Consider the following 18,368-nt stretch of genomic DNA (forward strand, 5'->3'; position numbering starts at 1 on the left):
GGCTGTCACCGTGTCGGCTTTGTGCGAAATGGTATCGGATGCTCTTGACACTTGCTGCCAGACGCTGGCACACTCCCAGGAGAGGTCACAATGGTTCACGCCAGCAGGCAAACAGTGGCCAACCTCAACTTCTCTAGCTTCGCCTTGCGCATTCGTGGCACTCACATCACAACGACACAAGGTCTACTCACCTAGCCAGACAGCACCCAAAGCTCGAGATCTCTTGCCTTGAGTGTTGACTTGGGCTGGGCCGACCAGTTAGCCCCACTGACTGTTAGGGGTTAGTATAGACAGTTAGACTGCAGTGTTGGCAAGTCTGCAGGTATGGTTGCCCCGGCGACTTGACATCAGGTAGATCTACTACAACTTACAAGTAGTATTAGTATTACTCCCTGCTTGACATCATCATCACTCAGCAGGCAAGCTGACAAAAGCTGTTCTCTCCCACGATGGAGGTTCAGGTTGGCACGTGATGTAGTGTCCTGGGGCAGAGCTGATCGGGTGCACCGGCGATCACGATGATTCCCATCAGCTGAGCAGAAGAATGATCAGTTTGAACTTTGAGGCCATTGATTTTGCTCTCATAGTTATGCTCACATCATCTGTCTATGACGGGCTACACACAGTGACAGAGAAAGAATGAAACTGTAGGATCATCAGTATGCCATGGACAATGCCTTGGCTGAGCATGCAGAGAGCTTCAACTGAGATCATCCTTATATCAGATTCTACTGTGAGGGTACCAAGCTCCGATTTACAGATCAATGACTTTCCAGGCTGCACTGTGAACTGGGAGAGGCCACATTGTCCTATTCACACACCACAGGCACAGTGACACCCAACAAAGTACTGCAGCCCAACATCCCACACCCCACAATAATCCAACACCCCACAAAGACGCACAACACGGAATGATGATACATGGAATGATGATAGCCATACCGGTACATAGCCAAACCAAACATAACAAACACAGCCGCATGAGTGAAACTATCAACAGGGAGTGACCCGAGGTGCATGGGCGTGGGTGTTAGTTCTGATGGTGCCTGAGGACAGTATCCTACACCCCCCCCCCCCACACACACCCACACACCCACACACACACCCACACCCACAAGAACAAACACGGAACAACAATGTGACCGACAGTAGGAGTTACAGCACCATGCATCAACTGCAAGATAATAATTAACATGGAGAACAACTGACTTCACCAGAAACCACAAAAACAATGTAAGGATATATATTTTAAGATTAAACAGAGATATTGGAGAAATAACTATTCAACAAAAGTCATCAGTTTGAACAACAAAATCTCCAGCTATTTAACTAGAAATGATTTTTCAAACCGCTCAAGTAAAGCTGAGGGAGTAATGTTCGTGTGCTCAAGTTGTAGCTGAGGGAGGAATGTTTGTGTGCTCAAGTTGTATTGGTCTGTGTTGTAGATTTTGCAACACTGCGTTCCAGGTGGCTGAGTTTCAAGTCCACCTCTTTCATGGTGGAATCGTTGAGCTGCGCTTCTTGCTGATGACGATGTAGCTGTTTCTTGACGCGCACAAGCTCTGCGCTGCACTGCGCTGCTGTGAGCTGAGCCTCCGCCTCTTGTTTCCTGAGCGTATCGATCACGTTCGCCAGTGTTGTGATCTCAAGTCGATACTTTGTGTCCTGTTGCTCCAGGGTTAGCAACATGTCACTGTGCTTGGTCTGTAGTTCCCCAACCTGGGCAGCAGAAACAGTGCACAGTGGAATCAAGCTGCTCCATATATGGGATAGTATGTGCCAGCTATGACCAGACTAGTTCCTTACATTCATCTCCATAGCAACAGGACACACACAGGAAAATGCGTTTTAGAACACGACACGTTTTCAAAAAGAAGATACAAGCCCTTTCTTAAACGAACTACACCCACAAGGAAAGCGATGGCAGGAATGTTGGGCAAGCAGAGTTTCTGACCATTCTGGCAGTCGCCAGTATCATCACCGTTTGCAAAAAGGCAGAATAGTCTTGTCAATCTCACCTGACGATCATATTCCCCTTGAATCCTTTTTAATTGACTCTCCAAGTGTTGGACTCGACTCACACTGACCTCTTCCTGCCCATCCTTTGTAATGCTGTTCGCCATTGTACTCGTCTTATGCAGCTCCTGAGTGAGTGCTTTGTTGGCTGTTGATGTAGTGGTGAGCCGATGGTGAATGTCGCGCAGTTTCTCCTCCATTTCGGAGCATTTCTTCTCCGCGGATTGCCTCTTCAACTCAGCTTGTTCTAGTTGGCATTTCTGTATCAAACACATGTACAAACACATGCACATAGGCTTATCCTAATATGCAGACATACCCTTAGAATGGTCTCTCTGCACAGAGGATTGTGGCAGCTGCCAGGAAAGCGCTCAAAGCGTGGAGCACAGAGCCTTTCCACGCAAAAGAGAGAAGACGTACAATCAGAAAATAGCTGAAACGCAGAGTCATTCCAAGCAAGGGTGTGAAGCTCCAGACGCCGGCACACCACTGAGCAAAGGTCTAGAGAATCCAGCACAGAGCTCAGGCATGATGTTAACCCTTTACCAGCATAATTATTATTTTACATTGCTTGTTCATCTTTCCTTCCTTTTTTGGGGGTCGGGGGGGGGGGGGTGATCAAAGTGACATAGCATCCGCAAAGAGACAATAAACTCTCATAATGGCTCATTCATTGATATCGACGAGCCAAGATATTGTGACATCGGCGGTAATTTGTGAAGAAAGTGATTTGTGATTCGTGTGCTCCAGACGCAGTCGTGAGTAAATCGAGTGTCAATTCATTTTAGACGCTTTCTTCATTGACATTGGCGTTCGGTTTCGAGGATTCTTCGAAGGCAAATGAATGCCTATCAAAGGGAATACAGGGTAAGAGTGGTGGGGTCATCGCCATGAGATCCGTACCTTTTCCTCATGTTCTGCTTGCTGCTTGCAAAGCTCCACCCTGAGACGATCACGTTGAGCTTCCAGTTGTTGCATTTGTTGTTTGGAATCAGCAAGAGATGACTGCAATGATTGAGTCGTTCCTTTCTCCTTTTCTTTTTCAGCATTCTCGCTGGATAGCTTCTCCCTTTGGATGAAAACACAAAAGGCAATGATTGGAAAAAAACCAGTGTCAAAGAAAGACAAGAGGCACACATTAGAGGAAAGTAAATTTTCATCTCCGTTCCCCAGGCAACTCACGGCGGCCGCAAACACCCGGAATAACCCATCAGAGAACTAGCAGACACATCTTACGGGTACAACAAATCATGATTCGATATAACATCCAGCAGCACTCCAAGAGTCAACTGCTACAGGTATTTTTGTTATTGAAATGCCAATGCGTTACATGACTTAGAGTTGCCCACAGAAACATGACATGCACAGTAACATTATGGGCCAGTCAGTGACAGTGTTCATCACGTAGGAGAGGATATCTTACTGCTTGTTCCAAGCACCGGTAACTTGTGGGCATCATGTGCAGAGTAGAGGTACAGTAAGATCGGGCGCAGAAGAACGCAGGGGCTCAAGGCGCAGCCAGGCATTGTTCTAAAATGTTCAGATTTTAGTGTTTTGTTCCTATTCCGCGATCATAGAGAGCATCATGCGATGCGATAACACCACGTTTACAGCAGTACAAGTGTTTTTAGATCTGCAAATCTAGCCTGGATTGTTCTTCAATTTGTGCCATTTTCCAGCCTAAGTGTTCTACGGGGCCTGATCATACTGTAGTACTTTGAGAGAATAACATCTGACCTACCTTGCGGTCTGAAGCGCTGAGTTTGCTGACTCAAGGCCCTGGGCAAATGTCTTGCACTCTCTTTGGCTTGTCTGCAGCTGTGCTTGCAGCTGCTGTATTTCACTGTGAAGTGAGTCAACTTCATCTTGCTGCTTACTCTGTGAGTTCTGTACATTCAAAACTAGCTGGTTGACCTTTCACACACACACAAACACATACAAACACATGCATACGAATACATACACAAACACATGCAAACACACACACACAAACACACACACACACACACACACACACACACACACACACACACACACACACACACATACAGACAGGGAAGAGAATGGCATACAATGTGAGCACATCAATTGAAATTCCATTACCCCAACGATAGTGTGCCATGATACTGCAACAGAGACAGCAAAAGAGAGCACCAGGCCTCCATCATCTTCCATAATCAAGCTTCTTCACCAAGGTTGGAACAGTCACCACAGTTATTGAGATCCACTCAAACTCAGGGATTCAAGTGAATTACAGCCTGCAGATATTTACGGTCAAACCGGCTCTGGCAAAAGCTCATAGGGAAGTGGTGCATGCATGTAGTACATGTAGTACATGCAGGACAGGTCAGCTCAACACCTACCTGGGATGCTCTCTGCATCATGCTTTGCTTTTGTCGTGCCACGATGTTCTTCAAGTCCGTGCATTGTACTTCGTTGGTATGAACCTGAGACTTTGCCTCCTCTAAATGCAGTTCTACGTGGGCTAACTCTTCTTGTTTCTCCTGCAGAATAACAACGACGACGACAAAGACAACAACAACAACAACAACAACAACAACAACAACAACAACAACGACGACGACGACGACGACGACAATGACGACAACAACAACAACATGAAACTCCGAGTACAGAGTTTCCAGTCAGTCCTTCATCTTTGCAACCTTCGTCGTTTGCCCTAATATCAATGCACTCTATTCCTCCTTTGCCCTTGAGTGTTCAGCAAACGGATGACCAAGATTTTCCATGCACCTCTCATCGACACTTCGGCAGCGATTTATTCACTGAACGGGGCTAATACTAGTACATCACCAAAGCTGATGTGAAAAAATCATCAGCGTTGCAATATTGGCACTTTGGGTCGGTGCCGAATATAGCCGAAAGGAAATAGCTGCCAAAATGTATATTTACAGTAATACTGACAACACCACTCACCTGTAACTCTTTCCGACACAACAGTAAGTCTGCGTTAGACTGGGTAAGTTTCTCAGTCAGCTCAACCTCACTCTGCCATTGCTTCTCATGTTGCTGCTTCATCTGTGCACAGAAAAGCACACAAGAATGCAGCCGCTTGAACATCTAGAAATTCTCTCCACCCCCACCCCCCCCCCCCCCCACACACACATACACATAATACATACACAAGGACTTTCTGGATATTCCAACACTACCTGTCTTATACAGGGGCAGATCCAGAGATCTCTACAGAGGGTTCCAGTTTATACAGAACTGAATAGCTCATACATGTACATGCATATGGATTCCAGTAGTACATTGCGAAATGTTTGGGGTTCAGCGCCCCCCCCCCCCCCTGGACCTGCCCCTGGTGTAGCCTTCAGGGCTGCAAAGCACCTTACCCGGGCGAGTTGCTCCTTTTGCTTCTCATGCGCCGCCTCGAGTTGTGATCTTTCCTTCAGTGCCCTTGACAACTTTTGCTGGTCCATGTCTGCTCGCTGGTTCATGTTGGCAGCCAGTTGCTGCTTGTCATGCTCCAGTCGCTTGCATGATCCAATCAGCTCTTCTCTCTGTAGCCTCTCTTGGGACAGCTGACCCTGGCAGAGTTGAAGTTCTGCTGCATGCTGTGAAACCTGCATCACGTGACCAAACAACAAACAAGAGTGCATCAGTATAAGATGATCCTTACCCTGAGAGATTCCAAGGCTCATTGTTTTCTTCACTCCATTTATCCAGGTTATCTGATTTTAAAATCTTTTCTCCCCTTCCATCGTCACCATAACATTGGTCATGATTGCCCGTTTGACTTGCAATCATAAAATGCAACAAATACAATACAAATAATTAATAGCAAGAGCACAGGAAGAGCAAAGGCAAACCAGCGTACATCACTGTATTGAAGAGAACAGCGGCATCATAATGATCTACACAGAATGATACACTGGTATGGGTATGTATGCCCGGGTGCATTCAAAGTGGCTACTGACTATGCACAGTTTTTTTTACACACATTAGACAGGTTCTTTGTCCCGCTGTATCTTTTAATATTTGGAGTACGTACACCCAGTGAGAAATTTCTTTTCCACCATCACGCTGTGTCACATTCACTCACACAGAATGACCCCAACTGCATTAGTTTTACAACGGTGTCATCTGTATTCGTTTGAGCAACGAGTTAATTTGAAACTATACGTTTTGGTCTATCGCTGCTTGTCATCAATTACTAGCCCCCTCCTTCAGTCACTGTTTCTCCTGCGTTCAGTTGGCCCGCACACAAATGCTCGTACTCGTGGCCAGGATACAGCTGCCTTAGTATTACCTACTGTACATATTGGGTATGGACTGCGCTCAGTTTCTTTTCTGGCGGCAGGTCGGTGGAACACTCTTCCTCCAAACTGTCGTCAGGCACAATCTGCTGGTACTTTTGCTCACCTCACAAAGATTCACCTAGGGTTCCCTGTAACAAGGCCATGCCTGTTGGGACTCCCCTAGTCAAATAATAAATACTACTACTACTACTACTACTCCAAACCATGGACGCGTAACCGCAGAGTTCCTCCGATCCATTTCCGGCACCAACGAACTGTTCAACACCTCGCTACAATAATTATGTAACATCAGACTGCATGCAGTGTTGCGTCAACGACTCAAGACTGATGTCTACACCTACACTACGTGGACGTGTATGTGTGGAACAAGAGTTGACGTGATGAACCATAAAGGCCTTGCCAGTTCGCAACTCTTTCTCCTCCAAACTAGCTAGTCTCACGTCCGGGGTGGAGGTGACCGTTCGAAGTGTTTCCTTCACTGCTTTCAGCTCCAGCGCGATGCTTGAAGGAAGTAACACGCTAGTTTTGTGGTTGCTCACAGCGTGTGAACTTTCGCATTTACTGCATTTCAGTCACCAGTCACTAGTGCGAACCTAGTGTAAAAGACTCAGAGGTTTCCTTGCCAAGTTTTATTTCTGTTTTTGTTCGAAGACGCCGAAAATTTGCGCCTCAAATCACGAGGGCAGAAATCTGACTGGTCCCTTGTCTCAACTTCAGACTCAAGCCTGCTGGCATGTGTTTCAAAATGTATGGGGATAGAACCAGACCGGACCGAAGGCGAAGAGGCTTAGCACATGGGTAGATCCTTGGCCGTGTCTTGATTCTACGCTGTCGACCTAAAACAGTAAAAGGTTCATTCATACTCATAGATCATTTTGGAAAGTTCGAATGATCTTTCTTTTGCTTCGTTACCAGGTCTCCGCGTAAGGATCTGTTCAACGAAGGAGCTTTAGTCTGATAATGGTTACATAATCTCATTCATTCTCGATCACAAAGCTAGTTGAAAAGACTCGTACAGCGATTTTGTTCGTCGTCTGAAATGGCTTGGTTACTGTTCAGCCTTGCAATCGTTGTGCTGAGCAACGCGCCGAATGTAGCACATGCACCCTCGCCAACCCCTCTACCCTCCCCAATGGAGCGAGCGAGCATCACGCTAGACGGCCTGGTGCAGTACTACCTGCAGACCGAGGCGAAGAACAGGCCGCGACCAAAACCGAGCAACTGCCCATGCTTCTCTTGCGACGGATCAAATTGTACGATTCCTGAATGTTCATATTGTGCCACCCAGCCATCGGGATGTCCAACTAAGAACAGTGATGGATGTTATACTACAGCCAGTTCTACGTGCCTGTGTGATCTGCCGCCAGGAACCCCTCCACCGGGTTCCAACACTCCGGCCCAGTTCTTCTTCTCTTGCGGACAGATGGGTGGACTGGCACCATTCGGTGCGTCCTGCAGCGTGGACACGTGCCTGTGTGAATCGGATTGGGCGTATTCGTGCACAAACTGTTTTCGCTGGTTCTCAGCTTTAGCTATGGAGTCCTCGGTGAATTACTGCATGGAACTTGGTCGAAGTCCTAACAGCACAGGCGTGTGTGGCCAGATACACGATGCAGCAGTGTCTATGTGGTTGCATTCACCATACAATGGCTACTGGGATGGAGGACATCACCCGGTGTACGTCGATGACTTTGCATGGTATGCTCTGGCTTATCTGCGAGTGTACGCATGGACTGGTGACGAGGTATGGAGAGAAAGAGCTGCCGGCATCCACGACTGGGCGTTCAAATACGGATGGGATTACCGCCTGCGTGCTGATATCAACCAGTCATGTGGGGGATTCTGGTGGAACATCGGAGATCAGTTTCACTTCAAAGATAGTATTACCATCGTGGAAACTCTGTACTCAGCAGTCAAGTTGGCACAAGTGTTGACATCAACAACAGAACATAACCGATTTATGGCAAGCGCCGTGGAGATATGGGACTGGATTTTTGCATTTGATGGTGGTCGTGGATTGTTAGCGGAGAACGGGATAATGAGCACAGGAGCCGTCCCACAGCACTGCTGCCACCCACTGTCAGCGTCTAGAGAGAAGAATATGACATATCCGCGTGTTGAATGTGCCAATAGTCGAGTAGCAGGTATGTCTTACAACCATGGTATACTCATGAGCAGTGCTGCACTACTATACAACATTACAGCTGATAAGAAGTATCTACAAACAGCTATCAGTCTACTAGAGTCTGCTATGGAGAACCTCACGGACAGTACTGGCGCCATGATAGATCCACAGCGAGGTGCTCGCATTGGTGGCGGCTGCGGGGGCGGTGACCCTGGTAGCGACTTCTTCAGTTTCAAAGGCGTGTTTGTCATGCACCTGGGCTACTTTGCACAGGTTCTCTACGAAAGCAATGCACTGCCTAGTGATGCACATGCCAAGCTGTTGTCCTTCTTGGAGATCAACAGTGCAAATGTCTGGACCAAAGCTATAGTCAAGGCACCATTTACAGGTAGCGGGGATATTTGTGCGTTGAGCAGCAGTGTAGGGGAGATGTCTATTGCAAACCGCTCGGCGGCAGCACCACCAAAGTTCCACTGGTGGTGGTCAAATGACAACGGTTCTTTACAGATACCACCGGACGGCAGGGTATGGTTCACAAACAGTGATATTGCATGCCTATACGAATACCACAACGACACTGGCAGTAACGTATCGCACCTGCAGCCTATACTGTGGGTTGGATTCAGAGACAGTGTTGACACGTGCCGCGCAGATTGTGCAAACCACACCGAGTGCACAAAGTATATGTACCGTAACTCCGCCAGTAGTAACTGCCCATGTTTTAGGTGTTCGGGTGAACCTTGCCAACCACCCAACTGCACCTACTGTTCAACTGCTGGAAAGAGGACATGTCCACACAAGACATCTAAAGGTTGCTATACCAGTTCATCCTCTGCCTGTGCTTGTTCCGACAACCAGCCAATGCCCAAAGGAAACTGCTTCTTGTACCGTCTAGTCACGCAAGGCAATCGTTCCACTATGCCAGCGTGCACAACGTACAGCCAGGGTGATGTTCCAACATTGGGAATCAAGCGACCACCGTCTCCCAGGAGCAATGACCCGGCAAGTAGCTGTCGTAATCGCTGCGGAAACACAAGCAGTACGGTGCGAAACGGCACCGCCATACTCAACATCACCTGTCAGTGTGACACGGCGTGCGCACGACACTTCGACTGCTGTCTCGACTACGTGGAAGAGTGCATGCCAGCAGATGAGCAAAACCCGACATGCCGTGGCCACTGCAACAGCGGAAACCCGGAGAAAAGTAAGGGTGCTGATAACCTGGGCATACCCATACCCGGTGGTGGATACTGCTATTGTGGTGGATCTTGCAACTTCTACTACACTGACAACAACAGCTATGGGAGCTGTTGTGCTGATCATGCCGTGGTGTGTGACTCTGCGGCCAGGAATACAGTCTGCCTAGATCCACGCTCGCAGACTCAGGCCCTGCAGCTATTCATAGCTCATCATGTTGTGATGAACATGACGGTTAGTGTACCATGAGCAGAGTGTCACATGATCTCTCTCACCGGCACTGGCATCATGTCACATGATCTCTCTCACCGGGATCATGACATGTCACATGAACTCTCTCACCGGCACGGGCATCATGTGACTCATGTCACATGATTTTTCTCGCCGGCATGATGACATCATCATGACATGATGTTACAGAGACTGATCTACCGCAGGGTTGATCTGACACTCCATTGTTATTGGAACACACGACTTCATCCGCTTCTCAGTGATATTGACATTTAGATCATACTTTCAACCGACAAGCTTATTATGGCGATCCCATAGACTGCGGAGGAAAGTCATGGTGTGGTGGTTTTCATTCGGAAAAGAAAGTGATATCTATTCTTGCGTTCATTAGAATGCGTATTTGCATTCATTTGTATGCAGGAACCCATTCTCGCATTTTTTAAAATTATTATTCCACAATCACGATGACATAGTGCCAATAAACATGTGATGTGGGCGATTTTAACCAGCCATGGGGGGGGGGGGGTATTTGTACGTGACAAGCATGTCAGTGTGTATTGTAGTCACATAACACTTCACTGCCAATCATCGTGCATGTAACCATCAGCTACATACACACTGTATTGTGTTCACAGTCATTATCACCACACCTACAGTGCGTTTCAAAAATATAGACGCGTGATTTCAAAAAACCGTAGGCCAGCATCTATACCACATAAAATCTGTGATCACTTTGTGCAAGCAAATTTCGAAATTGGGCGTTTGCTATCCGATCGCTTAAAAATCTATATGAGAGTGTTTGCGGAAAGGACCTGAGCAATATTCTGAAAAACATTCTCAAAAAGCTCCAGCCAAATTTGAAATATTTCAAAAATACCATGCGTCTATATTTTTGAAATGGACTGTAACATTGTCAGCTAGAAACAAGAATCACCAGAAGCATGCATAGCATTCATGCACAGATCCGACTGTGCTCAATGCCTTATTAAATCCCAGGGCAGGCCTTTCTTGGTGCATGCAGACACTCAGTTACAGTGCATCGCGATCATGCTGATCTCAACGGCACCTTTGTTATCATGCCGGTCTCAGTATAGATGAAGTTAGACAGGATTGAGAGGGAAAACAAAATGGACAGAGTCTGGGTCAAGCAATAAACAGTTCAAAGGATATTCGTTACGACATCTTGATTTGTCACACAGTGCATATTTTGAAGTTACACAAGAAGGAAGCCATGCCTGTTCAATCTGGGGAACTCTGGTAACTAATGGTTAATAAACTATACCATCCAGTAAACTGCACTGGGACTCGAATATATTGGATTATTCAGCAAAGTGAGTGTGCAAAGGCTATAAAAACTGACTTGTCCAGTCAATCGAGTTAATGTTACGCCAATGTTCCTACAGATTGTTCGTGATGTTCTGCACAACGTGATGCGAGACGAACAGTTGGAGTGCTTGCGTTTGACTACGTGGATCCAGGCATACAGGATCGCGCACTGTTTCAGCACACTGTTCAAAGTAGTCTGCGCAGCAGCTTCCAAGACTATTGTTGTCCGTGAACCAGTTGAGACAGGTTCCGTCACAGTAGCAGTACCCGCCACCGCGTAATGGAATAGCTTGGTTGTCCAGCGCGCTCGGTTTGCGTTTATGGTATCGGCACATTCCACGGCACGTAGCGTCTTGCTTTTCCGGCGGCAAGCACTCCTCCACGTAATCCAAACAGCAGTCTAGATGTCGAGAACACGCTGCATCACACTGACACGATATGTTCAATAGGTGTGTGCCGTTTCTGACCGTGGAACTTGTGTTGCCACAACGCCCACGACAGCTTGCTGCTGGGTTAAGAACATTTGGTGGTGACGGTCGCTTCACTGCCATCTTATAGGTGTTATCACCAGGCGTCGTACACGCTGCCATTTTGGTACGATTGCCAACCGTAGTCAGCCGGTACAGGAAGCAGTTACTATTCGGGAAAGGCTGTGTGCCCGTACATGTGCATGCATCCGATGCACTGGTATAACAGCCTGTAGAGTTCTTGTGAGGACAAGACTTCTTGCCGGCAACACCACAGTACACACAGAGTGGCTGGTGACATGCCTTGCCCTGACACGTGAAACACGGGCAATCGCTCTGTGATGGCTCGTGAAACATGTACTTTGTGCATTCGCTGGTGTTTGCACAGCGATCGCGACACTGTGCCTCGGACTTGGTCATGCCAGTCCACAAGTACGCGCTCCAAGCGGGTTTGGAACTGTTGCTGGTGTTGTGGTGCATGGCGTAGCTGCAGTCAATACCCTCGTTTGTAAACCAAAGCCGTGTGTCCGGAGGTGTTTGTACGGAACCGTTGCCTTGCGACCACCACCAGTGGAATTTCGGCTGAGTCACGTTGGAGTGCTTACTTGGCTGATAGGGGTAGAGAGCGCAGATGTCGTCAATCCTCTTCTTCTTGAATGGCGGCTTCACCCTGGCTTGTTCCCAGGCGTTCTCGCTGTTGATGTCCAGGAAGTCGCGCACAGTAGAGGCTAAAGGAGCTGGCAGTACATTGGAATCCGTCAGTGTCTGGACAGTGTAACCGAGGTACATTACAAATATACCCTTGAAGCTGAAGAAATCACTTCCAGGATCACCCTCTCCACAGCCGTACGCCGAAGCCCTGGATCCTCTCTGCACATCTACCATAGCTCCTGTGACGTCCGTGAGATTCACCAGAGCAGACTCCAGTAGACTGATAGCTGTTTGTAGATAGTTCTTATCAGCTGTAATGTTGTATAGTAGTGCAGCGCTGCTCATGAGTATACCATGGTTGTAAGACATACCTGCTACTCGACTATTGGCACATTCAACACGCGGATATGTCATATTCTTCTCTCTAGCCGCTGACAACGCATGGCAACAATACTGGGGAACAGCTCCAGTGCTCATTATACCGTTCTCCGCCAACAATCCACGGCCATTGTCGAATTCAAACAGCCAATTCCAGATCTCCTCTGCGCTGGCAAGAAATCGGCTATGCTCGGCTGGGGTTTTGGAAACAAGGGCAAGCTTTGCGGCAGTGTGCAGCATTTCCACGATAGTGATACTGTCCTTGTAGTGAAGGGAGTCTTCTGTATTCCACCAGAATCCACCACACGATTGATTGACGTCCACTCTCATGTTGTGGTCCCAGCCATTTTTGTACGCCCAGTCATGCAGTGCAATCGAGCGGTTCATCCAGACCTCGTCCCCGGTCCAGTCATAGACTTTCAAGTAGGCAAGCGCATACCATGAGAAGTCGTCCACGTACACATCCTTGCGCTTCACGTCCCAGTAGCCATTGTAGGGCGAGTGTGTCCACATGGACTCAGCCGTTTTGTGTACCTGCGAGCAAATGCCTGTGGCGCTCGGTGTCAGACCCTTGGCCATGCAGAAGTTGATGGATGCCTCCAATGCAACAGCCGACCACCAACGATAACAGTTGGTGCAATCATACGGCCAGTCCGACTCGCACAGACACGTGTAGACACTCGTGGTCTGCCCATACGGGGCCAAGCCACCCATCTGTCCACACGAAAAGTAGAACTGAGCGGCAGAGTAGGCCCCGGGTGGTGGTGTGCCGGGTGGGTCGTTACACGCACACGCGTACTTCGCGCTCGTGTAACATCCTTTGCTCTTTTTGGTAGGGCAACCTTCCGGCTGAGCATCGCAATACGTACAGACCGGGACACTGCAGTTCTTGCCCTCGCACGTGAAACATGGACATTTGGACGGGCGAGGCTCCGGCTCACCGTGCCGTTCGATCTGCAGGTAGTAGGTCATCAAACCTTCCAACGCTTCCGATGCGCGCTGAATCGGCGTTGGCAGCGGTGCAGGCTTCGCGGATTGCGAAACTCCGAAATAGGCAAGTGCCAAACTAACGACGAAAGCCAACCTCAACATCTTTCATTCAAAGACAAGTCGGAAGAGAAGAGACATTCAGACCATGATCTTCTAACAAAACACGTTGGACGAGATATCAATCCGTGATTGCAAACTGAAAAAATCGTAAGGTGCCCTGATTATCCCTTCGCTGTTCCAATGCAAATGATGGTGATGGAACGAATCAGGCGCCAATGACCAACATTATTTTTGGAGATTGATACGACTTTGATGTCATCACGGCGTGCTTTTGTTGCAAACATGCGATCTATCTACTGGGAGTTAGTACTGATCGTCTCTACTGTACTTTTCAGTCATACCTCTCCACGGACCGGTTCACCTGATCACTGGCTACGTGACCGTCCCTTTCTCTGGACTACACTCTACGTCTCTACTGTCACTGAAGTAGTATGGTAGTGCAGATCACTATGTAGGATACTCCAACCGCAGATCTACTGAGTCTGTGATCACGTTCCGCACGACTAATCTGAAGCTCCGGAGCTCGAGCTCCCATGCGCGCCATATGAGTCACTCCGCTCTTTTGTTTTTCGCAAAATGTCACTGCTGTTCGCCACATATCAAAAACTCCACGTTAGGTGTTGAAATCACGCAAATGTTCTCCTCCAAAGGCTCCAATACAGTGATTTATTGGCGGAGGCTTCACGTGAAGAGCGGATTGCAGTACGGATACCTCAGAGCAACTTGGTGGTTTTCGGATCGCTCTAGGGGATTTGAATGAAACGTTCGGGTGACGATGGTCAAATTACTGTCAATGCTCAGTCTTTGCCTGGTAGTGGCACTGATCCATGTCGGAGAGTTGCAAGCACCGACGCCAGCACCGCTACCAGCGCCAATTCAGCGTGCCCAGGCAGCGCTAGAAGGTTTGATGAAGTACTACCTGCAGGCTGAGCGGAATGGCAAACCAGCGGCACGTCCCAAGAAGTGTCCGTGTTTTACGTGTGACAAAAAGAATTGCACTCCACCAGAATGTCTATACTGCAAAGAGGGAGGTTGCCCGACTGCTTCCAGTACTGGGTGCTACACGAAAGCAGAATATGAGTGTGTGTGCAACGATCCGCCTGGACCGTTGCCTCCCGGTGTGAATACTGCAGCTTCGTTCTATTTCTCTTGCGGGCAGATGGGTGGCTTCGCCCCGTACGGAGAGAGTGCTAGCGTGTACACGTGTGGTTGTGAATCCGACTGGCTCTACTCCTGTACGAACTGTTATCGCTGGTGGTCGGCTTCGGCATTGGAGGCCTCCATCAACTACTGCATGGCTACGGGCCAATCACCTAACAGCACGGGTATTTGCGGAAAGGTTCACCAAACAGCCGAGTCCATGTGGATCCATTCGCCATACAATGCCCACTGGGATGCGAGGATCAAGCAGGTATTCGTCGACGACTTCTCCTGGTATGCCCTGGCCTACCTGCGGGTTTATGATTGGACGGGACAGGACGTGTGGAGGAACCGATCCATGCAGCTACATGACTGGGCTTTCAAATGGGGATGGGATCATGCAATGCGTGCTGACATCAACCAGTCTTGTGGGGGATTTTGGTGGAACATGGAAGACCCGTTACACTTTAAGGACAGTATTTCAATAGTTGAGATGCTCCACGTGGCTGGCAAGCTAGCAGCCGTAGCGAAGACTCCAGCCGAGCACAGCAGATTTATTGCCACCGCAGAGGAGATCTGGAATTGGCTGTTTGCATTCGACAATGGCCGTGGATTGTTGGCGGAGAACGGTATAATGAGTACCGGAGCTGTTCCCCAGTATTGTTGCCATGCGTTGTCAGCGTCTAGAGAGAAGAATATAACATATCCGCGTGTTGAATGTGCTAATAGTCGAGTAGCAGGTATGTCTTACAACCATGGTATACTCATGAGCAGCGCTGCACTACTATACAACATTACAGCTGATAAGAACTATCTACAAACAGCTATCAGTCTACTAGAGTCTGCTCTGGTGAATCTCACGGACGTCACAGGAGCTATGTTAGATATACAGAGAGGGTCTCGTGCGGCCGCATACGGTTGTGGAGAAGGCGATCCAGGCAGTGACTTCTTCAGCTTCAAGGGCATATTCGTGATGCATCTTGGATACTTTTTCCACATACTCCAAGAGTCGAATGCACTTACTCCTGACGTTGCCTCCAGTATACACACATTTCTGCAGCTGAACAGCAACAATGTGTGGACGAAGGCGTTGGTAAAACCACCATTCACCAAGGCAACAGATTACTGTGCACTGTATGAAAGTGGTAAAGCTGCGAAGAATCAAACATTTCCAAAGTTTCACTGGTGGTGGACCCATTCCAACGGCTCTGTCCAGACTCCGCCAGACACAAGGCTATGGTTCACAAACAGTGCACTTGGTTGTAACTATGTGTACCACAACTCAACAAACAGCACTAACACAACAAATCCTCAGTGGGATGCATACATCTGGGTGGGATTCATGAGTTCGCCGGACCTCTGCCGCGATCTCTGCGCCAACCGCAGTGACTGCACGAAATACGTGTATCATAACGGACAGGAAGCAACATGTGACTGTTTTACCTGTGAGGGTAAGCCTTGCCACGCGCCACGCTGTGAATACTGTGCTAGGAAGAGTAAGAAGGCATGTCCTCACAAGACCTCCAAAGGGTGTTACACAACTTCAACGGCAGCGTGCACTTGCACTGGTCCTGGGCCGAAGGTCACGGGCAACTGCTTTCTCTACCGCCTCACCACTGTCGGTAATCGCACAGCCATGGCAGCATGCACAAAGACAGATGATGGTACGATGTATACGATGGGAATCAAACGACCACCGGAGCCCAGTCTTATCAGCATTCGGAATCTGGCAAGCAGCTGTCGCGGGCGATGCGGCAACACAAGTTCCACGGTCAGAAACGGCACCCACCTATTGAACATATCGTGTCAGTGTGATGCAGCGTGTTCACGACATCTAGACTGCTGTCTGGATTACGTAGAGGAGTGCTTACCGCCGGAAAAGCAAGACGCTACATGCCGTGGAATGTGCCGAGGAACGAAGCGACCAGCTGGTGCCCTGGACAATGAGGCTATCCCAGTGCGGGGTGGTGGGTACTGCTACTGTTACTACGCATGTTTGAACTGGTACACGGACAACAACAGTCTTGGCAGCTGCTGTGCTGACTATTTCGAACAGTGTACCCAGGGCCTGCGAGATCCCGTCTGTCTGGATCCGCGTACTCAAACCCAGGCATTGCAAGTATTTGTGTCACATCACGTCGTGCAGAACATTACGAAATCACTCTAGCACTACCGCGTATTGGTATGGGCTGTGAGACTTGACCATGGGCGCTCATGCTTATAGAGACTTCATGAACTGACTTTATTGGTACACGTCTTTTGACCGTCGCGATGTTAATTCCAGACTAGAATTGTTGCTGCTGCAATTGGTGCTTGGACCGTCAGTGTATTACACGCTGCCTTGAGCTGTCTTAGTATGTTGGTGGTGTATTATCAGACTGATGTTGCTACTGCTGCTGCTACTTGGTGCAGGCTCAGTTCGCTGCAAGTTGCATGTGTTCTCAAAAAGTATTGAACATCACCAGGAGATACTCCACAATTATGTGTAGCCCTGATTGGAGATCAGCCAGAATACGAAGACACTGCATGCTTCAGTGGCTTTGTTGCTGCGTACTGCAGCATAATTAATGTTTTGTTGTCAGCTTCGCAGCTTTGCACACTCTAGTATGTGCTCATGGAACCTACGCTCTAGGAGGAGTTTACACTGATATTCAAACTTAAAAGCTTTTTGTATCAATTTTGGCCTCCCTCCCCTCCTTCCACAATGAAAGAAATCCGAGATAGTATCACATTGTATTTTTGTCTCATGTATAACTGCAATACTCCAGCTCTAGCCTAGTCTAGGCCGATTCACTATTGCTCAGCCCTCCCACTACCCCAGTCTACTTTTCGTGGCAAAAGGAAGGAAACATGTTATATAATTTGTCTCTGGAAGGTTGTTTCTTTCACCAACGAACAGGTGATACCTTTTTCTTGTCTTTCTTCTACAAATATACACTATCTGCAAATCTCTATCATGTATGTCAGTGAGCAGTTTTCACAGAGACAGAAATTCTAGAACACTTAGGAGAGAGAGGGAGACGCACTCAACGCTCTATCACGTATGTCCGTAGTGTTGGTTTGCACTACCACCGTGATGCTTGTGATCAGTGCGATGGATGTTTTGCCAATTGCCACTCAAGAACAGTGTCTGTTCAGCTGCTGGGAGTCTGTGACCACATGCAAAATGCTCTCGACATGTACTAGAGTTCTCCTTGGAGTCTCCAAGGTATCACACACATACACACACACACACACACACACACACACACACACACACACACAACACTGGTTGATTTCTCCTTGGAGTCTTGAAGCTCTGGCACACACAGCACTACTTACAGGTAATGTAATGTGTTTTCAGCACAGGAGCGGGCACTGTCCATGATGCCACCAACCAATACCAACAGGAAAATGAGCTGAACAGAAGATTCCAATGTGCAGGGCTAGAAAGAACTGTCTTCATTTCCAGTGGTTAGTATGCTTATGATATCGACTGTGCATATCCACTGTGCATATCCA

The 18,368-nt window shown here is 48.2% G+C and overlaps 3 protein-coding genes across 7 annotated transcripts in view; 1 reads left to right on the top strand and 2 right to left on the bottom strand.

Annotated features, from left to right (window-relative positions):
* Window positions 1–1,139: 1,139 nt before the first annotated feature.
* The window catches only part of LOC135817079 (paramyosin-like), a 45,502-nt gene continuing 28,273 nt past the window's right edge, over window positions 1,140–18,368 (bottom strand). For 3 of the 5 annotated variants that reach the window (XM_065330190.1, XM_065330187.1, XM_065330189.1), the window contains exons 11-17: window positions 5,376–5,606; window positions 4,954–5,055; window positions 4,380–4,520; window positions 3,758–3,930; window positions 2,920–3,085; window positions 2,019–2,276; window positions 1,140–1,719 (exon numbers count right to left, since the gene is read on the bottom strand). In XM_065330190.1, the coding sequence (XP_065186262.1) occupies window positions 1,420–1,719; window positions 2,019–2,276; window positions 2,920–3,085; window positions 3,758–3,930; window positions 4,380–4,520; window positions 4,954–5,055; window positions 5,376–5,606 (1,371 nt within the window). In that variant the 3' untranslated portion in view covers window positions 1,140–1,419. The remainder of the gene's footprint in view (window positions 1,720–2,018; window positions 2,277–2,919; window positions 3,086–3,757; window positions 3,931–4,379; window positions 4,521–4,953; window positions 5,056–5,375; window positions 5,607–18,368) is intronic. The other 2 variants (XM_065330191.1, XM_065330192.1) reach the window with 2 other exon arrangements.
* Window positions 10,445–14,062, bottom strand: LOC135817078 (uncharacterized). The gene has a single exon (XM_065330186.1). It carries the CDS (start codon window positions 13,767–13,769, stop codon window positions 11,253–11,255), a length of 2,517 nt encoding a protein of 838 aa, XP_065186258.1. The 5' UTR covers window positions 13,770–14,062; the 3' UTR covers window positions 10,445–11,252.
* On the top strand, window positions 14,292–17,824 carry LOC135817077 (uncharacterized). The gene has a single exon (XM_065330185.1). The coding sequence runs from the start codon at window positions 14,503–14,505 to the stop codon at window positions 17,032–17,034; it is 2,532 nt and encodes an 843-aa protein (XP_065186257.1). The 5' UTR covers window positions 14,292–14,502; the 3' UTR covers window positions 17,035–17,824.

This window comes from Sycon ciliatum, chromosome 5 (genome assembly GCF_964019385.1).
Source record: "Sycon ciliatum chromosome 5, ocSycCili1.1, whole genome shotgun sequence".
In the NCBI taxonomy this organism is placed as follows: Eukaryota; Metazoa; Porifera; class Calcarea; order Leucosolenida; family Sycettidae; genus Sycon; species Sycon ciliatum.